Genomic DNA, 24,034 nt, shown 5'->3' with positions numbered 1-24,034 from the left:
GGGAGGGTGAGGCACACGCTACTGTTGATTATAGCAAGTCACGAGATTATTGATGGGCCCACATAGTGTGTTTGACTGGCATTATGGATAATTGATCGGGGGTATTGCGGCAAGGGGGTAATGACCTTAGGCTGACTGAACTTTGGTAACTTTGGTGTATATATGTATATATATATATATATATATATATATATATATATATATATATATATATATATATATATATATATATATATATATATATATATATATATATAAAGGATACATGCGCCTGCACTTGATTGCCAATGCTGTTGCAGCCCTAAACAGCATATCTCCCACAATCACCTTTGTCCCCTCCCTCGCCACACAATCAATCAATGCCAGAGCTAGATCGATTATTTAATTCTCTGATCGACCGACCCTTCAATTACAGAAATAGTTTTTATCTTACCGCCCTGAGTGCGCTACACAATTCAAATCAAAGATTTAGAGACGTTCAACATCGTGTCATAATGATGTGAAACAAACTTTCCTTCCTTAGGCATGGGTAGACATTGGTAGAATGTTAATTAATTAGCATATTAGGGTCTGTTTCTTAAGTAACGAATTCAACAACATCCACCACACATCTGCACCCTAAGTACAGCAACCTTTGACTTCCCCACCTCCACCTTTATTTACCCTAGCATGTTTTTAAAATATCTACTGCTACCACCATACCACGCCATCTTTAACTGTGGACGACTACAGCAACTACAAGTGCTGTGAATGTGGTCAAAAGTCAACCTGATATTTTTAGCGTTTCTTAACATCAGGCACAGACCTGCAACACTTTGTTTACCCCCCCCCCCTATTCCCTTTTCCCCTGTACACTTACATCTGTAATAAAATTATCACAGCTGATACCCCCCCCCCCTCCCCATCCCTTCATATTTAGTCCAATTACCTAGAATTAGGACACGCTGAAAAGAAACATGTGAGAAAAAAAATGGGTTAATGACCAATCAGACGGTGAACAGACCAAACAATGTCACCCTATCCGATGACTTCACCCACAGCCCCATCCACAGTTAAAATGGCGACTTTTGTTTTTCTGGAATCGTCTGCGGACATTTAAAAGGTTTCCACGTGACCAGACATTCGAACAATTTTTTCGAAACAAAAAGTCGCAGTAAAAAATCCCAAGTGCAATAAGAAATATTTTGATTTACAGAATTGTAAAAAAGTTTCTGGGTGCTTATAAATATGGCTGTGGATTTTAGTAGTATATTTATAAAACGTAACAGCTTTATGGTTTTTAATAAATATTTCACTTCGAACCTCAAATTATGAAAAGTACATATGATTTTTTACATAGCATACAATATATAACAAGTATCAACGAATTCCATGCAAATACACTTTTATGACTTTTTTGCCTGTGACTTTATTTCCTGTGATTTTATTCCTGTGATTTTTTTTCCTGTGACTTTTTCCCCTAAAATCTCTTTAAATATGTGTAACTCTTTCACTTCACAGTTGTCTACCCCTGAATTTCTATTAAACTTATCTCCCCTGGTAGACTACCCTTAAGGGGCGCTAACTGTTCAACGCCAGACCTAGTAATGTTATCGATTTAAACGACCAGTTTTCTTGCAACTCTAACAGTTCAGTCATCCGTGAAAAGCCAACGTGGCTAAAACGTTTAAACGGCGATTTTACAGCCTAATTCTTGTTATAAATCAATTTTCGTAATAAATTGTTAATGTTGAAATTCTTTGATCGAAAAAGAAAAAACAGAAATTTCCACATTTTTAAACGTTTAAACCATCAGATTGAGTTCTGGTTATACAATTGTTTTTTAAAAATGTCAATAGCTGGATGTCATTGAACAAGATTTTCATTGCTTGTGAATTATTAAAATTTCTCGATTTATGGTTTTTTATTATTATTCCAGACATTTGTCTGCGAATTTTTGTAATAACCAGCAGGTTATTTTCTGTTGTTATTTTTAGTTGTTTGGAATTTCCCTGTGTGTACTTACTGTATTATTAGTATTATGTCAGTATGTTGCAGTCAGTAGGGTAGGCTTGTATGTCAGCATTCGTTTGTTATGTTAGGATCTGTATTGTCAGTCCGTCCGTCAGTTTTGTCAGTCTGTCGTCTCAGTCTGTCTTGTCAGTTTTTCGTGTCAGTCTGTCGTGTCAGTGTCAGTCTGTCGTGTCAGTGACATCTGTCGTGTCAGTGTCAGTCTGTCGTGTCAGTCTGTCGTGTCAGTCTGTCGTGTCAGTCTGTCGTGTCAGTCTGTCGTGTCAGTCTGTCGTGTCAGTCTGTCGTGTCAGTCTGTCGTGTCAGTCTGTCGTGTCAGTCTGTCGTGTCAGTCTGTCGTGTCAGTCTGTCGTGTCAGTGTCAGTCTGTGGTGTCAGTGTCAGTCTGTCCGTCAGTTTTATCAGTCTGTCTGATTGTGCCAGACTACAGACTGTCAATTAACGACAACTGTCTCATCAGGCGACAGAGGCACGAGAATGACAAGAACTTCAAAAGTTGTATGACAATATGTTAACGATCCTGTGTGCCCCAGTTACGTCCGTCTGTTAGTTTGTGACATCCTTATATAAGTTTGTGACATCCGAATATAAGTTTGTGACATCCTTATATAAGTTTGTGACATCCTTATATAAGTTTGTGACATCCTTATATAAGTTTGTGACATCCTTATATAAGTTTGTGACATCCTTATATAAGTTTGTGACATTCTTATATAAGTTTGTGACATCCTTTTATAAGTTTGTGACATCCTTATATAAGTTTGTGACATCCTTATATAAGTTTGTGACATCCTTTTATAAGTTTGTGACATCCGTATATCAGTGAGTGACATCAGCCCATCAATGTTATTTATCCAAGCAAGAGTGAACGAATTTCTCATGACGGCAATAAAAATAGAAGAAAAAAACATCAGAGAGCCTGGGGTAAAACCAGCGATTGCCTGGATTAGGATTAACTACAGCAGCAGACGTCCAGTGGTTCATGATGTATTACTACAGCAGACGTCCCGATTCATTAGCCGCTGGGCAGATACAAGTAGATCGTATTGTGACGTCGCTAGTGGTTTGACGGCGGCGTTGATAAGACGTCACACACTATCCCATAATAGCACGTGACGTCGTGTGACCACCTGAGATTTGAACCAACTGATACCACTCACACCAGTCAAATCTGTTCGTGACCTTACGGTAGATCAAGGTCACTGGTTTTCACCTTTGACCGCTAACAATCTGACACCAAGATTACTTCATTGACGCCACCATGAATTATGAAGTCAGGAATTCATCCCTGACTTTAGGTAACCGTGGCAACAACAATGCACTAGGGTGATAACAGCAAAGTTGTGTGCGGTGTGTACATAGCCAGGGTTTAGTGCGTGAATCGGTAGCAGACAGCAGCTGTTTCGTTCATCTTCTAAAGATCTATCAATAAAACTTCTAGAAGTTGGGAAAGTTATGAGAATTCTTAAAATTGGACACCTTTGTCTTATGAAACTTCAAAAAGCTTGTCAACCTAAGTACTAGGCTGATATTTCTTTAAAGTATAATAGAACGTGTAAGCTATATTGTAACTTGTAAGTCATCTTATAACATATAACAGCTTATATTATCAATTCGTCATTCAAGAATGATAGAACGCACATAATTGTCTTTAGAACCATTCTCGCAGTCGGTTCGTAGAACTCGCTGAGTCCACTTAGCTCGAATGAGTACCTAACTGAAAGTAAGATCTTCGGAGTTGTGGTAATTTTTATTCACCGACCATTAAAACCTTCGGAGTTCGCTGTGCACTATCTCCCCCGACCATGTCGTATATTAAAAAGAAGTTCACTAACTCTAAAAAACGGTAAATGACCTCACCACACACTCCCTGCTCTGTGTCACATGACCCAATCAAAACTACACATTGAGTGCTAAAAGTTTCTAAGATTACAACACACGGTGTGCAGATAAAACGTGTCGATGAGGAATAAAAAAAAAATTCTCCAGGAAAAATAAGCTGACGTGAAACAGGGTGCGCTAGAAAAAAAATCAGAAACAAATTCGATTACGTTGATGAGGGAAGGGATGCTCTGTTGTTTGAACTCGGGGGAGAAGTTTGTAGGTTCGGTGAATCAGAAACTAATTAGGTCAATTAGCAGGTACCGGCTGAGGCTTCTGAGAAATGTGACGTTTGTAGAGGTCACAGTGACCCAGGTCTGCAAGATCTTGTCTTTATATCATTTTCTTGAACTTGGCATAGACAGGTCAGCTTAGTCCAGACTAGTCAAATGTTGTCTTATAAAACTGGATGTTGTATCCCAAAGCTAAATGGTGATCACTGCTGATGTCAAACTGAGTTTATATCTTTTCAAGACAAATTTGTCTTGACAGTAGTCTTGTTTAGACACACTTGTCTTGTTTAGACAAAGCTGTCTTTTCTAAGCGCATTTGTGAAGACACCGCTGTCTTGTCTAGAAAATGTCTAGTGTAGAAAATGTCTAGTGTAGAAAATGTCTAGTGTAGAAAATGTCTAGTGTAGAAAATGTCTAGTGTAGAAAATGTCTAGTGTAGAAAATGTCTAGTGTAGAAAATGTCTAGTGTAGAAAATGTCTAGTGTAGAAAATGTCTAGTGTAGAAAATGTCTAGTGTAGAAAATGTCTAGTGTAGAAAATGTCTAGTGTAGAAAATGTCTAGTGTAGAAAATGTCTAGTGTAGAAAATGTCTAGTGTAGAAAATGTCTAGTGTAGAAAATGTCTAGTGTAGAAAATGTCTAGTGTAGAAAATGTCTAGTGTAGAAAATGTCTAGTGTAGAAAATGCCTAGTGTAGAAAATGTCTAGTGTAGAAAATGTCTAGTGTAGAAAATGTCTAGTGTAGAAAATGTCTAGTGTAGAAAATGTCTAGTGTAGAAAATGTCTAGTGTAGAAAATGTCTAGTGTAGAAAAAATTGTCTTGCCTAGACAAGGTTGTCTTGTAAAGACACAGTTGTCTTATCTACAAAAATATGTGTTGTTTTTACACAATGGTTGTGTCTCAGAGTTTTCTAGACAATTGAGTTGTCATGCCCTTTCTTTAAAATGAACGGAAATTTTGTCTAACGAAGTTGGGTTGAAAATTGCTGACATATATGCAATTTGTTTTCCTGTCATTTTTAAAATAATCAGTCTCGTGTCATTGTGACAGATGAATTAGGTAATTAACCTGACGATGATCATGACATTATTGTAATTAAACCCCAGACAGAACATAATCACATGACACATGTAATCAAGGTTCATGTGCGTAGCTGTTAAACATAATGAAGAAAAAAAATTTCAAGCACATTGGCAAGGGAACATAGAAATGATTCGCAATTATTTTTAAATTTAACAGGCCTAAACTATCTGCACGAAGCTTTTAAGATTTTGCAATACTTGTCTATTTTGAAACCAGCAGCATGATCGCAGTTAATTTTGTGAATTTAATAATAAACAGCACAAAAAATTCAGTTGACATAGCATGCTGGGCCGATGGTGAGGGTGCGATTTAGACACTAACGGTGGTTGCCACTGCTATTGGTGAAGGGTGCCCCTCGACAAACCCCAATTGAATTATAACACAGCCAGTGTTTCTTTCAGACTTTTTTCTCCGGGGGGGCACTTGAAATCTTCGGGGGGGGGCGGTAAACTTTCTTCGGGGGGGGGCGGACACTGTTAAAAGTATATATTTTCTATATAAAATATTTAAATTTCATTTCGTTCGGGGGGGGGGGGGCGGTAAAAAATTTTCGGGGGGGCTTCGCCCCCCCGAAGAGATGCCTGGAAGAAACTCTGAACACAGCTAGTACGCTAATAGTATATTATGAAGAATAAAGTATTGAACAGACACTTATATATATATATATATATATATATATATATATATATATATATATATATATATATATATATACATGCCTATTTATGTTTTAGTTTATACATAATTAATAATTTATAAAGGTCTTAAATTGTTTACAAAATGTAATTAATTAAACATCTTTCTATGTGAAAATTAATGTTGCATTGCATTGTGATAGTATCTTGACCTGCGTCTATACACTTGAGTATAGTAGTTATGTAGCCAAAGGAAGGATCTGGAAGGATTAACTTAGATATTATGTTGATTGACCCCGGGGGGAGGGGGTTGGGTGGGTATATCTGCTGATTATCAAAGCTTAACCAAGAACTGATCCCACTGAAAGTTTGCAATGTATCAGCTTTTTTTTGTGCTAATTAGCAGTGACAAGATTCGTCAGCTGGGTGGGATTCGATCCTGGTCGCAGAGATTTGTTTGGCTTAAAGATCAAACAGAGCTGAAGATTTTTTTTCTTTCTATGCAATGCTTACACGAATTGCTTGGGTTATATATTGGAGCGGAGAAGATGGCTGAGAACGTTGTAAGGAAGGAAGTTGGCGAGTGGGTGCGGGGAGTGGGTAGGGAGGGAGGGAGTGGGTAGGGAGAAGGGAGGAATTGGGTTGAGGGGCAGTAGGTTGGGAGAGGCATTAGGTTGGTGAGAGAGGGAGGAAGTTGGTTGGGGAGGGAGGAAGTTGGTTGGGGAGGGGGGGAGTGGGTTGGGTAGAGGAAGTTGGTTGGAGAGGGAGGGAGTGGGTTGGGGAGGGAGGGATTGGGTTGGGTTGGGGAGGAAGTAAGCACGTGGGTAGGGAAGAAAGGACAGAGAGACCAATAAACGAACGACGTTTTTATTTACAACACGGACTATCATCGTTTCCCCGGTTTAAATTTCGGGACGCATTTGGACCGTTTTTTTTAATGTCTTCCTAAATCGAATGTAATCAGTGGATAAAGTTTACGATTACATTTTATTTTACTAAAGACTGTGCATGTTGTGACGTCTTCTGTAAGATTAGTACTACAAATCAGGGTTTCTTCCAGACTTTTTTCTCCGGGGGTGCACTTGAATTTTTCGGGGGGGGGGGGGGGGACTCAAATTTCCAGGGGGCGGACACGGTTAGAAGTATATATTCTCTATATAAATTCCATCTTCGGCCCCCCCCCCCCCCCCGAAAAGATGCCGGGAAGAAACTCTGCTCAAAATAGAATTCAGTATCTCGTTAATCCGTTATTCTTTAGCTCTCGCTGTGCGGTGTTTTTAAATGTATACTTGACCTTGGCTGGGGACCTGAACACGTGACTTTAGAATGACCTTGACCCAAGTCGATCGAGAAATAGAGGGTAAAAGCAGGGTAAAATTGGCCAACAGAGGCCTCGTTTGAAAATATCAAGGATAGCTACTGCCATAAACTCTCAAAAATATTTTTTTAGAAAGGTTTCAAAAGTCGATGGCTTGGAGCCAAATATTTCTTAATGAAGCAGACGGCGTCAAACCGTAGAGCAGACGATAATAATGTAACAGGTGGTTCATCTTTGATTAGTGACCCGTTATAAGATTTTCTGGAAATAGCTTGACATCACTAATTTTTTTTACTTTTCTCGTGCATAAAATCGAAATACAGATCATCACAAATCTCGATGTTTTACACCTCCCTGAGTCTGAAAAACTAGGTTATGTCTGTGTGTCTGTGTGTCTGTGTGTCTGTGCGTCTGTGTGTCTGTGCGTCTGTGCGTCTGTGCGTCTGTGCGTCTGTGTGTCTGTGTGTGTGTCTCTGTGTATCTGTGTATCTGTGTGTCTGTGTCTTAGGTAGTATGAGTTTTTCTTTATCAACATTTCAGCGATTTCCGACAGCCGGAAGTGGCACTTTTTCTACTTTCGTTTTCTCAAATGCCTATAACTTGAGTAATGTTTTAGTAAGGTGACGAAATTTCACATATAAGTAAAAGATCTCATTCTCTAGTCTTTGTCAAATTTTCAATTATTTTCGATTCTATTCTATTAAAAAAATTCAAGTATTTAAAAATTGATAGAAAAATTGTTCTATATCCGGATTGTACTTTAGTTGCCTTCACAAAATATTCGAGGAGGTTTAGTGGAGATCACTCCCGCTATTTTTACATTACTGTTCCATATTTGACGCATGAGATTGGTCGAAACAGCGATTGGTACGTTGTGTGGAGACTGTTTAAACAGATACATCACTACAATCTGATACTTTAGCTCAGTAGCTCGAGCTGAGTTGGAGTCGTATGTCTCCCCTAACCAAACTCTTCTTGTGGTAAATGTCGCTCTATGATTGAGTGTGTTTGGTCAGATACTTTTGGGAAAGTTGCGTGTTAGGTCCATTGTGTGTTTAGCGAGGTTAATTATGTAGGATGAATGTGTTTTCTGGACAACAGAGTGTTTATGATAGCTGTGTGTTTGGATTGTTGTATGTTTTTATGGCGTTGTTTGTGTGTTTTTTGACATAAAAAAATTATTGATGAGCTGCCTGAGCTCATACAAGTCCCCAGCATGATTTAGCCAAGGATTTCACAAGACAGTTAAGCAAACATCACATCTCCTTCACACTGGCTCAAAGCGTAAAATAAATGTAGAAATAAAAACAAAAAAACAAAAACAAAAAAACAAGCAAGCTTCAACTAATACGCATAATTAGGTTAAACAGACCACCTTTAAAAAACTGTAATTAGTTTTTGCTTCAATTTACTTACTTAAAACAATTAGGACTTAGTGCAGAAAGGTTATAATCGCTGGCACCACAGCGTCAGCTAAATACAATCCGACAGCAACATCTCCGGAATGTTCTAAACATCAGCAGCTAAACATCAGCATATAGCTTCACACTTGATTACAATTGTCAACCTTACCATTGTTTGTGTGATTGTGTTTTATTTCATTTCAATTTGAATGTGAGAAATGTTTTATTTATTTAGCTGGTAGGGCAATAAATAGTCTTCTATGCTTCATCTACCACAATCATTTCTTTAATAGCTACCAAATAAGTTTCAACATAAAACCAATTTTTGTGATAATCTGGGGACCAAATAAGTTTCTATACAAGCCGCTTATTAAAATTGCTCTTTGTCTAATTGATTTCACTTGGCAGATACAGAGTTACAGATTACAAAAAAAAACTGTTTGTTTTGAACATGTTTTATACAGCTTTAATTTAAGCACTTAAAAAATTAAAACAGCCAATCAAGTTTACCTTGAAGGGAAAAAAAAAGTTGTAAACCAATTAGCTAAGCTCATGTTAATTAAGATTATACATTGATAACATAGTTGACCTTCGTGTGAATTGAAACTTGTTTGTTTTATGCTCCACTTCATGGACAGAGAAAGATGAAATACACAATCTAATATTTTAAAATCACAACCTGAGCATTACATTAGCTAATGCGGCGTAACTCGTGTTTGTTCTACTCTTCTTCCGTACACCCTTGTAAATACATTGATTCAATTACTCTCTGAAATGCGAAAAATCTCGCATTGCTAAATTATATTTTCCTGTTGTGTGTCGCCAATATAGAACAATGTACGAGATCGTTACATTATATTTTTCTATTGTATATACACAATATAGAACAATGTCAGATTTTTAATGAATTTCTCCAAAAGCTTGCACACATAATAGAAAAATACAATGGGCCTGTATACTATAAGGAACAATTAACACTATTATGTATCACTATTGTAAATCTGTATCAGTCCTTACAAGCCGATGATCAAAACTGTAATACTAAAGCGAACATACAAGGCTAACTCACGCTGTAAATTACATGTATAAGGCGAAAAGAATATATAGAAGATGGGAAAAATTGGATGGATTAATTAAGAACTGGCCATTGATTGACTAATTAAATACCGGCCGTTAATGGATTAATTAAACACGGGATGTTGATTTCTTAGCACCAGTATAAGTCATGCCGTCAACTTAAGCAATCAATTAACAAACATCATCACAAAAAATGCTGCTCTATGCATGAACTTTTAAAATTTAAAATTTTTTGCTGACCTTCCAAAAGTCGATTTATTTAAACCTTTCAAAATATATTTCTGCAAATCTCATAAAACTGATTTCAGTATATCTCCCAAAAATTGATTTCTTTATTTCTCCCAAAAATTGATTTCTGCAAACCTCCCAAAACTGATTTCAGTATATCTCCCAAAAATGATTTCTGCAAACCTCCCAAAACTGATTTCAGTATATCTCCCAAAAATTGATTTCTGTAAACCAACCTAGAATTGATTTCTACCAACCTTCCCAAATGCATCACTTATAAATAAAACAACTTTCCCTTATTTTGACCCTCAACAATTACAACCTCACTGAGCGTACACGTTAAGACACTTTGTCTGTAGCTAGAAGACAGTTTGGAACATAATCATAATTATCGTTAATTATAGCTAATTAATTAATAAGTGGTTCGGCTCTACTGGGCAGATCCAGTTTTGTCTTGATACAAATGCGATTGAGACTTGACATTACAGATTGTCCGGAAACTGGTCCAATTTTTTGTAACCTCTATACAGAGGTCAGGTTGACCCGAGTCTGGACCATAACATTTGTCAGTTTTATCGTGCACACAACATTGACAAGACACTAGCTCTGTTATTGTTTATCTACTGAACTGGGTCGGGTTGGTTGAACGTCTTAAACCATCTGATAACGGACGTCTTCGCTCTATTGGGACATTCCAGACTTTTTTAAATTTAAGATTACGTATGTTATATCACAAATATGATCGTTATATTGTTGGCTTTTTAAATTTTTATTTTGGGTTGGTTTAAAAATAATTTCGCTTTAAGACCAGACGGTCTGATGTGCAGACAATGTAGAGTGAAACTTGTAGTTGTCTTGGATGTGGTTGGTTTGTATGTGGTTGTCTTGAATGTGGTTGGTTTGGATGTGGTTGATTGGATGTGGTTGGTTTGTATGTGGTTGTCTTGGATATGGTAGTTTTGTATGTGGTAGTTTTGTATGTGGTAGTTTTTGTATGTGGTAGTTTTGTATGTGGTAGTTTTGTATGTGGTAGTTTTGTATGTGGTAGTATTGTATGTGGTAGTATTGTATGTGGTAGTTTTTGTATGTGGTAGTTTTTGTATGTGGTAGTTTTTGTCTGTGGTAGTATTGTATGTGGTAGTTTTTGTATGTGGTAGTTTTTGTATGTGGTAGTTTTTGTATGTGGTAGTTTTTGTATGTGGTAGTCTTTGTATGTGGTAGTTTTTGTATGTGGTAGTTTTGTATGTGGCTGCTCTCTGTGTGGTCGTTGTTTCCTAGCTACTTAGACAATCCACATGAAACTATATTTAACATACTCAGCTTATATAAAGTTTCATACCAATTCTAACCTTAGGGTATTGTGATGTTTTTGACAGCGATTAGTCTGCTAGTTAAAGTTCCGTTAAATGTTTATAAAATCAACTAAAATTTTTAACAACCTGTGTTAAAAATGTTATCTTACAACAAGCTTATCGTACAATGTATACTAGCAAAAATACTTTCCAGATATAAAATTAACAATAAATAACCTCGCTTTTTTATAATAACCAATTAGCCTTTGTAAAATGACGTACCTATTGAATATTGAAAATTAAATAAAATGTACGCAGAGAATAACATGTAACCATTTTTTGTTTTATACAAGCATTTTTTATTACATCTTTTAACAATCATTAACGATGTTCAATAAAGTTCGATTTATCGATCTCCCTCACTAGAGCAACTAAATGATCAATATTTTCCTGCGGTAATACCTTCTTGACCTGTTCCTCTCCTCCTGAATTAAAGATTCCTGACATTTCAACTCCAATACTCCCCATCCTCCCACGCTCCGACCATCAATGCCGTGCAAATTGCTGCCAAATCAGGACACACATAACTGACCTTTTATTCCATCCCCGGCAGTTCCTGGTTCTATTTTTAGACTTCCCGGCAGTTTGCAAAAACAAGTTTTAACGTGCTTTCCATAAAAAAAATATATTTAGACTTCCGATTTTTTTTAGCGGAAATGATTGAGGGCGGCAAATAATTGTCTTAATGAGTGTGATCATGTGACTTCTGTGCTACTTTGATTAGTAGAACATCCTACAGTTGCCTTAACTTGACACCGTCACCCCACGGGCTAAAGATATTAACACTGATTTGAGACATAGCCTGCTCCAGATATTAGATAACTCTAACTATAGCCACCAACAGACCCTGACTTGTATCAGCCAATACAACTTTACGCTATTTTATGGGGGTATATTACGGAAATTATATCAGTTTAATATCTAAAAGGTAACTATCACTTAAATATCTAATAGGAAACTCCGTTAAATATCTAATAGGAAACTCCGTTAAATATCTAATAGGAAACTCCGTTAAATATCTAATAGGAAACTCCGTTAAATATCTAATAGGAAACTCCGTTAAATATCTAATAGGAAACTCCGTTAAATATCTAATAGGAAACTCCGTTAAATATCTAATAGGAAACTCCGTTAAATATCTAATAGGAAACTCCGTTAAATATCTAATAGGAAACTCCGTTAAATATCTAATAGGAAACTCCGTTAAATATCTAATAGGAAACTCCGTTAAATATCTAATAGGAAACTCCGTTAAATATCTAATAGGAAACTCCGTTAAATATCTAATAGGAAACTCCGTTAAATATCTAATAGGAAACTCCGTTAAATATCTAATAGGAAACTCCGTTAAATATCTAATAGGAAACTCCGTTAAATATCTAATAGGAAACTCCGTTAAATATCTAATAGGAAACTCCGTTAAATATCTAATAGGAAACTCCGTTAAATATCTAATAGGAAACTCCGTTAAATATCTAATAGGAAACTCCGTTAAATATCTAATAGGAAACTCCGTTAAATATCTAATAGGAAACTCCGTTAAATATCTAATAGGAAACTCCGTTAAATATCTAATAGGAAACTCCGTTAAATATCTAATAGGAAACTCCGTTAAATATCTAATAGGAAACTCCGTTAAATATCTAATAGGAAACTCCGTTAAATATCTAATAGGAAACTCCGTTAAATATCTAATAGGAAACTCCATTAAATATCTAATTGGAAACTCCGTTAAATATCTAATTGGAAACTCCGTTAAATATCTAATAGGAAACTCCGTTAAATATCTAATAGGAAACTCCGTTAAATATCTAATAGGAAACTCCGTTAAATATCAAATGGATACCATACTCTTTATCCCGACCATCACAGCTACAAGCTGGTACAAAAGTTGGTTTCTCAGCTCTGATTAGTAAATGAGTTTATAATAATATGACAACATAAGACCCCACACCCCTACCAATAAAAATATAAATGTATTTCTCAACCCATATCCCATAGTTAAGTTGGGGCTATTACAATGACCCCCCCCCCCCCCCCCCCACAAAGTAAAAATAGAATTGTATTTAGTTTCTTCCAGGAATCTTTTCGGGGAGGGGGGGGGGCAGAGTCTACCGCCCTCATACCCCCGAACCAAATGGAATTTGTTTAGAAAATATATACTTTTACTAGTATCCGCCCCCCCCCCCCTTCCCGCCCCCCGAAAATTTTCAAGTGTCCCCCGTGGAAAAAAGTCTTGAAGAAACACTGATTGTATTTCTCAACCCATATCCCATACTTGAGTTCAGGCTATAAATACAACCCAATAAAACTTATCAATATTTTAAAGCCGAGTTGACGCTATCCCAGAGAGCCTTGCAAGTCAACAGCCCCTGTCGCTGCTATGGCATGTCGTAAATCAACCGGGCCCTAATGAGCAAGGTAATTAGTTATTTTTTAAGTCCGGCTAAGTTACAAACGCAGTTGCTAATTACTCTGTAAAAAAATATATAACATACAAATAATTAAATTAAAGAAAATCCAGCATATTTTTATCTCAAGTAGGAATAAATCAGAGAGATATGTTTGTGGAATCGCAATGACGTCAGTTGGTGGTGTCTCACAATGAGGGTCATGTCGGTACATTAATGTTCAAGGTGTCGTTTGCATTTTTAGGTAACCGGAAAACTGCGCAACGGAAAACTGAGCACAAAAAAATTGTGCAAGGGCATTTTTATTTTCTTAAATCTAGCATTCGGAAGAAATATTTCTAAAGTGTTTTCTATTACAAAAACTAGCCAGCTGGCTAAATTAGAATTAGTAAAAGAAAGAATCAATAATTAAATGATCAATTAATATATTAGTTTTTTAACCTTAAGACCTCAACAAAAAGTTGTCTTTTCAAGATGACCGCCGTGACCACGGCAACTTTATTTTCTAAAGAGTCCGTGATCCATGCAAATATCTTCCCTTAAGTACCCTAACTTAGATACACAGGAAATAAATTAAAAAGTCTTATTAATTAAGATGTTTTTTTTTCGTTTTCTCCAGAGCCTAACCCCTGTAGATAGAATATTCTATATTTCTAAGGTTAACGTGACCTCAGCATTGGTCCGAATCCTGGGATAGCATAAGATTAGACATGTAAAAAAAAAAGAGGTTTTGAAATTTTTAAGAATTTTGAGCCAATTAAAACAGAATTTAGACAGTTCCATAAGGTTGAGAAATATGCCTCGGTATCTAGAGAGGTTTCAGTACGAAAAAGATCTGGCCATGTTTCTGGCGCCACACGTCACTTCCTGTAAGCTGGAACCCAAGACGCTCATGTTTTCTCGTGAGGGCTAAATATGTCTTGATGTCGTGTAGGCTGATCGATGGCCCAATCAATCAAACCATTGGAAGGTCAGATCAATATCTGTACCGGATAAAGAATCCGTGTAAGGCGTTTGTCCTCTATAGGTCGTCATATCCGGTATAAGTTCCGGGTTAACATCATTGATTTTTTTTTTAAATTAATGAACTTTCTAAAACCTTGAAATGTTGGCATACTGTGCAAGTCCGCTATCCTGTCATTCGTAAAAAGATCAAAGCTAATCTATCCTAAGATTGAAGAAATCAGACGGTAAAATTAATCTAAGATGACATTCCGAATTTTTAAATAAGTCACGTGGTGCATGCTATCAGACGACAGGACACGTGACCGGAAACGCGTCATTAGGTTCACTTCTGTAGGACCGCGGAAATTTTTTGAATGTGAAGGCTAGTAATCAACACGTTTGTTTTTCTATGAAATTAAAATGATTTAAGGATTCTTGCTGATATCACGCTGGTGTTAGGGTATATCTTTAATTGAGAGGGGTGGGTGCTTGTATGTTGGGGTGAGCTTGGTGTGTTCGGGTGAATGTTGTGTGCTGGGGAGGGGGTGGAAGCTTTTGGTGTTAGGAAGGGAGGGGTGTGAAGGGAGGCAGCGGTGGGTGTTATTGTGTTGGGGAGGGAGGAGTGGATATTGTGTTTGTGGAGGTAGGGTCGGGTGTTGTGTGTTGTGGTGGGGGTTGTGTGTTGGGGAGGGTGTTGTGTGTTGGGGAGGGTGTTGTGTGTTGGGGAGGGTCGGGTGTTATGTGTTGGGGTGGGGGTTGTGTGTTGGGGAGGGTGTTGTGTGTTGGGGAGGGTCGGGTGTTATGTGTTGGGATGGGGGTTGTGTGTTGGGGAGGGTGTTGTGTGTTGTGGTGGGTTCGAGAACTGTTTACTGTCGTATTGAGGTGAGTGTAGGTGTGAGTGAGGCGATGCGTGACGGTAGCTATAAAAGTAAAACTCGTATGAAAATATTTTATTGCTCTAAAATTAAGGAAACAAACTATTCTGTAGTTAAAATAAAGTCATAAACATCATACGTCCTTAGAATAGAAAGTTTAAAGTCTTGTACTTCCGCAGGACATCAATGAGTTCACCCAGCTCTGATGGGTACCTGACTCTCGTTAGGGAAAGTAAAGGCGGCTGGGCATAGTGCTGACCACACTATCTCTTCATATGCCGAGCTAACTGAGACAGATGGATTCTACTTCACCTGCCCAGGGACCAGAGGCGTAGCGATGGGTGGAGGGGGGGCAGGGGGGTACATATGTCCCCGGGCGCCGACCTTAGGGGGCGCCAAAATGGGTTGTAAAAACAAATTAAAATGTCATTTTAGATGCATTTTTTGCATTATAAATAGTTTGAGGTTTGAGGGGGGGGGGGGGGGGGGGGAGTGTGCAAATCGAAAAGTTGAAGGGGGGGGGCGCCAAATTAAAAGTTTGTCCCCGGGCGCCTCTGCCAGGGACCACAAGGTTCGATTGGGTATTTCACTTTACTTCAATTTTTATGATCCCCGCTGTTTAGATTTTTTACATTTTATTTATGACTGTCTGTCAACGAATATTTGACTTGTGACAATTGTTTGAAGCGCGTGAGGTGGCCAAATTTTCGTTAAGCGGTGCACAAATCGGCAGGCAACACGCAATCAATCAATCGATCTCTGTTCTAGACAATAGACACGTATCTCTTAGACATTGACCAGAGCCAGTTCGATCGCTACCATGGCGATACGATACAGCAACACCCGACTGGGGAATAATGAACCACATCACAACAACACATGTGGGTTAGATTATACTAGAGGATTAGCCCGTAGGTCTGTTGTTTCTGTCTGCTTTAATTGCCTGTTTGTCTGTTGCCCACTTGAAAGTCTTCTTTAGTGATCTCAATATAAGACGTTAAGAAGGTAGATAAAAAGCAGACAAAAGAAGATAATTGTTAGTATGACTTCCATATATAATTTGTTTTGTCCATAAGTTATTGACTTGATCAGTGTACCGCGATCGAGAGAAAGAGAGAAGGGGGATAGTTTCTTTCAGGCACCCCCACCCCCCCCCCCCCCCCTGGAACACGTCCACCGCTGTCCCCTCTCCTCAGCCCGGACAAAATAGAATAAATATATAATTGATATAGAAAATATCTTCTATCTATATATATAATTCTCTTCTAGGAGACGTTTGAAAACAAGCTGTAAGCGCGCATTGAAGTCCCCTCTCTTCCTCTCTAGGAAGTCTGGTGAGCTGTGGTTCACGCTACATGTTTACATTCGTAGAGCCGGATTTAGTGACGGCTATTAGGGTCCGATAATTTAGTTTGGAACGATTTTTAAACTTAGGGGAGGTAGCTAAGAGGAGGCTGCTTTCACGGGGGGTGGGGGCAGGAGGGGGGGGGGGTTATATTCCTTAACGACTTACTGATAGTGTTATAAAGAAAATATTTTCAGTGACAGCAGTGGTATTGTCGAATTCACAAATTATGAATCACTGAAAAGTAGAAAATAAAACAACTAAATAGCGGCGTATGATACGCCGCGGGTCGGCTCGTATATATAATTCTGTTCATGGGGACCATGCGAGACACCACCACGTAAACGCACGCCGTTACTCCTCCGCTCTCTAGCCATATAGCTACCCCCCCCCCCCCCACTTCCACCATTCTGGTGATCTAAAGATCACCCCGAATGTTTACAATCGTAGAGCCGGGTCAAATTCATAAGGGCTATTAGAGGCAGATAATTTAGCTTTTAAACGATTTGAAACGTAGGAGAGGTAAGAAGTTCTGCTTGATCTTTTCATTGTTGTCCGTAAGTCCGTAAACTGTCGTCACGGACGGCTGTTTTCACGGTGGCGGGGGGGGGGGGGGGCTGGAATGAATGGAAGGAAGGGTAGTGTCGAATTCACTAACTACAATCTACTAAAGATAATAAAACAAATAAATAGCGGCGTATGATACGCCGCGGCTCAGCTCGTATAATTTAATCAGTATCCACCCCCACCCCCGGAAAATTTAAGTGCACCCACACCCGAGGGTTACAAGTTCCCCCCCCCCCCCTCCTCTACACCCTCAGAGAATAGTGTCTGAAAGAATCACTGACACATAGATTGTCTCTGTATAAGTGTCTGTCTGTGTGTAAGTCTGTATTTGCATGACAAATCATCTCTGTAGTTTTTAGATTCTGTCTGTTCAATATTCGCGTGTCAACTATTTGCATACCGTAGCACTCATAAGTTTCTCTAGCCTCGACTCTGATATTCGTTTATTCCAGAGATTCGTGGCCGTTTGACATGAGGTATTAATAGAAGAATCGCAAATTTGAGTTCCTGACTCGTGAAAGTGGATCTCAATTGGGTACGGAGCACGGGAAATTCTAATTTTAAATTGCTAAACAAAGACTGGGAGAGTGGGGGAAGGGAGGGGTTTGGCTTGCTAAATTTGAATATTGGAATCAAATTTCCGTTATTTTGTACTTTTATGTCACATCTTGACTGGCTAGAAGGTTGGATGTTAGAGGGAAGATAACACATGGTATATCGGCTTGGAGGGTGGTACAAAATACATGGATGTTTGCTTGTATGGGGGTAAGAAAACACATTGGAGGTTGGACTATATGGGGGGGGGGGGGGTGTAAAAAAATACATTGAAAGTTGGCTTGTATGGAGTAAGAAAATACATAGAATGTGGGATTCTTTGATGAAGGAAACACTTTTAGTTGTAAGACTGTCAGTGCTAGTTGACAAGATGTATCACTGGTTAGTACTGGAGTCATCTGTCGTCACGCTTGTGGTGTAACCATGACAACGCCAGGTATACCGTTCACCCACAGGCACCAGACGACACCTAGCGCAGGTCGTTGACCTGCTAGTGACGAAATTTTTTACCAGACAAGACCTGATTCCAATTTAAAACACGGCCAGCCAACATTGGGTCTTTTGAACTAGCCACGTTATGACGTCAGCAATACGTCACAGTTAGATTTCACTGGTAAGTTTTAGCTGGAACAGATACAGACGTCACAGCATGCTAGTGAGGCAGTACTCAACAGTGTGCTGAAGTACGCTAGTGAGGCAGTACTCAACAGTGTGCTGAAGTACGCTAGTGAGGCAGTACTCAACAGTGTGCTGAAGTACGCTAGTGAGGCAGTACTCAACAGTGTGCTGAAGTACGCTAGTGAGGCAGTACTCAACAGTGTGCTGAAGTACGCTAGTGAGGCAGTACTCAACAGTGTGCTTAAGTACGCTAGTGAGGCAGTACTCAACAGTGTGCTGAAGTACGCTAGTGAGGCAGTACTCAACAGTGTGCTGAAGTACGCTAGTGAGGCAGTACTCAACAGTGTGCTGAAGTACGCTAGTGAGGCAGTACTCAACAGTGTGCTGAAGTACGCTAGTGAGGCAGTACTCAACAGTGTGCTGAAGTACGCTAGTGAGGCAGTACTCAACAGTGTGCTGAAGTACGCTAGTGAGGCAGTACTCAACAGTGTGCTGAAGTACGCTAGTGAGGCAGTACTCAACAGTGTGCTGAAGTACGCTAGTGAGGCAGTACTCAACAGTGTGCTGTAGTACGCTAGTGAGGCAGTACTCAACAGTGTGCTGTAGAACACTAGTGAGGCAGTACTCAACAGTGTGCTAAAGTACGCTAGTGAGGCAGTACTCAACAGTGTGCTGAAGTACTTACAAGACAAACACGCCTCAAACTTAGCTGACACATTTTCTGCCATCTTATGTAAGGAACTTTCTCGAATTTCTATAACCCAACTCAACCCACCACCGCAATATAAGTAGGACGAGATTACGTTAAATTACAAAACTAATTTAATTATCGTCTGCAAATCTCATAAATCCGGGATAGGAAATACCACGCCTAGAATGATTGGCTAGTCCTTAGTCCGTATTAGTCCTACCTCACTCTCCCTACTCTGTACTAGTTTGACCTCCCCCTCCCTACTCCTCTTGTATTAACACCCCCTCCTCCCTACTCCTCTTGTATTAACACCCCCTCCTTTCCAACGCCCTATTTGCCCTGAGCCAGTTGATTTTCCCGAGGCCAACAATTTGACCAGCTGACGTCTGCAGTTTGTCTGGCCTGTTCTTTGATGGCCAGATTTTTGTAATGTCCGGTCTTGTAGACTGGCCGTATTTCATCCTGGCCGTAGCAAACAATTTAGGAAGATAATGGAAAGTGGACATCAAAGGCAAGCCTTAGCCAGATACGCATTGTCTTTCACACACTGGTAGCCGGAAGTGGTCAGGCCACGGGGCTTTGTTTAGCTGGGGTAGAACAATAGACGATATGTTTAGCTGGGGTAGAACAATAGACAATATGTTTAGCTGGGGTAGAACAATAGACGATATGTTTAGCTGGGGTAGAACAATAGACAATATGTTTAGCTGGGGTAGAACAATAGACAATAGGTTTAGCTGGGGTAGAACAATAGACAATATGTTTAGCTGGGGTAGAACAATAGACGATATGTTTAGCTGGGGTAGAACAATAGACAATATGTTTAGCTGGGGTAGAACAATAGACAATAGGTTTAGCTGGGGTAGAACAATAGACAATATGTTTAGCTGGGGTAGAACAATAGACGATATGTTTAGCTGGGGTAGAACAATAGACAATATGTTTAGCTGGGGTAGAACAATAGACAATAGGTTTAGCTGGGGTAGAACAATAGACAATAGGTTTAGCTGGGGTAGAACAATAGACGATATGTTTAGCTGGGGTAGAACAATAGACAATATGTTTAGCTGGGGTAGAACAATAGACAATATGTTTAGCTGGGGTAGAACAATAGACGATATGTTTAGCTGGGGTAGAACAATAGACAATATGTTTAGCTGGGGTAGAACAATAGACAATAGGTTTAGCTGGGGTAGAACAATAGACAATAGGTTTAGCTGGGGTAGAACAATAGACGATATGTTTAGCTGGGGTAGAACAATAGACTATGTTTAGCTGGGGTAGAACAATAGACAATATGTTTAGCTGGGGTAGAACAATAGACGATATGTTTAGCTGGGGTAGAACAATAGACGATATGTTTAGCTGGGGTAGAACAATAGACGATATGTTTAGCTGGGGTAGAACAATAGACGATATGTTTAGCTGGGGTAGAACAATAGACAATATGTTTAGCTGGGGTAGAACAATAGACAATATGTTTAGCTGGGGTAGAACAATAGACAATATGTTTAGCTGGGGTAGAACAATAGACAATATGTTTAGCTGGGGTAGAACAATAGACAATATGTTTAGCTGGGGTAGAACAATAGACAATATGTTTAGCTGGGGTAGAACAATAGACAATATGTTTAGCTGGGGTAGAACAATAGACAATATGTTTAGCTGGGGTAGAACAATAAACAATATGTTTAGCTGGGGTAGAACAATAGACAATATGTTTAGCTGGGGTAGAACAATAGACAATATGTTTAGCTGGGGTAGAACAATAGACAATATGTTTAGCTGGGGTAGAACAATAGACAATATGTTTAGCTGGGGTAGAACAATAAACAATATGTTTAGCTGGGGTAGAACAATAAACAATATGTTTAGCTGGGGTAGAACAATAGACAATAGGTTTAGCTGGGGTAGAACAATAGACAATAGGTTTAGCTGGGGTAGAACAATAGACAATAGGTTTAGCTGGGGTAGAACAATAGACAATATGTTTAGCTGGGGTAGAACAATAGACAATATGTTTAGCTGGGGTAGAACAATAGACAATATGTTTAGCTGGGGTAGAACAATAGACAATATGTTTAGCTGGGGTAGAACAACAGACAATATGTTTTGCTGGGGTAGAACAATAGACAATATGTTTAGCTGGGGTAGAACAATATGTTTAGCTGGGGTAGAACAATAGACAATATGTTTAGCTGGGGTAGAACAATAGACAATATGTTTAGCTGGGGTAGAACAATAAACAATATGTTTAGCTGGGGTAGAACAATAGACAATATGTTTAGCTGGGGTAGAACAATAGACAATAGGTTTAGCTGGGGTAGAACAATAGACAATATGTTTAGCTGGGGTAGAACAATAGACAATATGTTTAGCTGAGGTAGAACAATAGACAATATGTTTAGCTGGGGTAGAACAATAGACAATATGTTTAGCTGGGGTAGAACAATAGACAATATGTTTAGCTGGGGTAGAACAATAGACAATATGTTTAGCTGGGGTAGAACAATATGTTTAGCTGGGGTAGAACAATAGACAATATGTTTAGCTGGGGTAGAACAATAGACAATATGTTTAGCTGGGGTAGAACAATAGACAATATGTTTAGCTGAGGTAGAACAATAGACAATATGTTTAGCTGGGGTAGAACAATAGACAATATGTTTAGCTGGGGTAGAACAATAGACAATATGTTTAGCTGGGGTAGAACAAGAGACAATATGTTTAGCTGGGGTAGAACAATAGACAATATGTTTAGCTGGGGTAGAACAATAGACAATATGTTTAGCTGGGGTAGAACAATAGACAATATGTTTAGCTGAGGTAGAACAATAGACAATATGTTTAGCTGGGGTAGAACAATAGACAATATGATTAGCTGGGGTAGAACAATAGACAATATGTTTAGCTGGGGTAGAACAATAAGCAGAATCTAAGAAGTCCTGTAAAATCCTGAAACGGGCCCCCAACCTCGAGATTCAAATTTTCAATGTTTTTATCTCCATCAAAACTATTAATTTACGCCATGGCATAAAGGAGTGGTAAAAATACCAACTGTTAGAAAAATCAAAACTTTAAAAGGACTATTACAGCACCGTTCCTGGGGGATTACCGAGCTTTTTCCTGGGGTCCCGATAGACAGGCGGGCCACTATATCCCTGGACAGAATAAGCTTAGCCAGTGTGGAGGAATGGACAATAAGTTTAGCCAGGATTGAACAATAGATAGAATACCAGATTAGAGAAAACAGAATCATCTTGTGGTATTCAGAGGGAGGTCATGACGCTCGACTACATTATTCATAAATTAAATATATCTGTATGACTAACAAATCTATCTGTCTGCCCAGAAATATGTCTGTTTTTCAATGTGTCTGCCTCTAGTTGCTATAATTAAAGCAGGACAATGCCTCACTAGCTTCACGTGTATGCAGTGAAATATTCGCTCACCTTTATCAAAATTCTGAACATTGATTTATCTTGAAACAAATGATCACATTGTTATCAACGTATTGTCAACTTTTATTTACAGTGACAACGGTGTAGAAGATTAAATTGTTATCAATGAGATCACTAGATTTCAGCTAGATTTCGGTAATGTTAAAAGATTGTGTGTTGAAAGTTGAACATTTTGGATTGGCTAACATCAGGGCTGATCAATTGATGCTCTAAATTTACTTGATGGAGAAATACGAAAACATTTTGCTATGATAAAAATACTACACAAATTACAAACTTTAATCACGGCTTTGATTAGAATATCTCGTTGTGTTATTTTACCTTGGCACGATGTAAATAGCATGATGAAATTGATTTGTGAAGGATTTCAAGTTTCTTACGTCAGCTAACAGTTTTACGAAAATTGTGTCAATTTTTCTCGGTTGTCGGGTCACCTGACTCGACCATTCCATAATTAACTTTCAATGTCGATCTTTTTCCACCTTTTGTGTTGTTCTCTAAATGCAGAACTTTAATTCCCACGGTGATTCTGCTCTTCTTTTATCGGCTAAGTCATCATTTTTTGTGTTCTTGTATTTTATGTCGCCCGTTTCATTCACTTGTTCCACGAGATGGTGGTGTTGAGCTGAAGTTTTATTAGGCGTGGTCATGGGCTTTGTGGGCGTTGTCATGGGCTTTGTGGGTGTGGTCATGGGCTTTGTGGGGCGTGGTCATGGGCTTTGTGGGGCGTGGTCATGGGCTTTGTGGGGCGTGGTCATGGGCTTTGTGGGGCGTGGTCAATGGCTTTGTTTGGATTTTTGAAATGGCAGACTGTCCAACTCTCGCATAGATCCTAATCCTGGGTTGATGAAACAACGAATCATGGGTTCTTTGTTGCTAACAAAAATAAGTCATAGTAAGCCAGAAATAAATCATAGCTTCTGTATACCCAGGGCTTGATGGCAGCCATGTATCATGACTACATCCTCTTAACTCACTTTGAATACCAAAAGCAGTATAGCTATCTTATTGCACGGTGTAGCGCATATGCTACACTAACGGGTTAATGACCCCGATAAAACCCCACGACCTCTGTGCTGAATGAACTGGATGGGATCCCAACAGGTGCTTTGGGTTGTGAAAGTCTCGCTCTCTCCATAACACCCCTATCCTATAACTGACTTTAAACGTCCCTAGCGGGGTCCGTCTAATCTACTTAGCACGCCCAGCGTCACTTGTGGCCCTCCCACTAGACCAACGGTCGTAGACCCTTACAGTAATCTGGTTTCTACGGTAGAAACATTTGTCATGCTAATCTCCAGCTGGTAAAGTTAATCGCCAGGCCGTTGACCACTGGTCAGCAACCTAA

The 24,034-nt window shown here is 38.9% G+C and overlaps 1 protein-coding gene across 1 annotated transcript in view; it reads left to right on the top strand.

Annotated features, from left to right (window-relative positions):
- LOC131952363 (uncharacterized) overlaps nt 1–24,034 on the top strand; it is a 45,407-nt gene that overhangs the window by 14,283 nt on the left and 7,090 nt on the right. The window contains exon 3 of the mRNA XM_059314976.1: nt 18,556–19,100. Within this exon, the coding sequence (XP_059170959.1) occupies nt 18,556–19,100 (545 nt within the window). The remainder of the gene's footprint in view (nt 1–18,555; nt 19,101–24,034) is intronic.

This window comes from Physella acuta, unplaced genomic scaffold (assembly GCF_028476545.2).
Source record: "Physella acuta isolate Inbredline_101_S28 unplaced genomic scaffold, ASM2847654v3 ptg000870l, whole genome shotgun sequence".
In the NCBI taxonomy this organism is placed as follows: domain Eukaryota; kingdom Metazoa; phylum Mollusca; class Gastropoda; family Physidae; genus Physella; species Physella acuta.
This window is presented reverse-complemented; position numbering and strand designations above follow the sequence as displayed.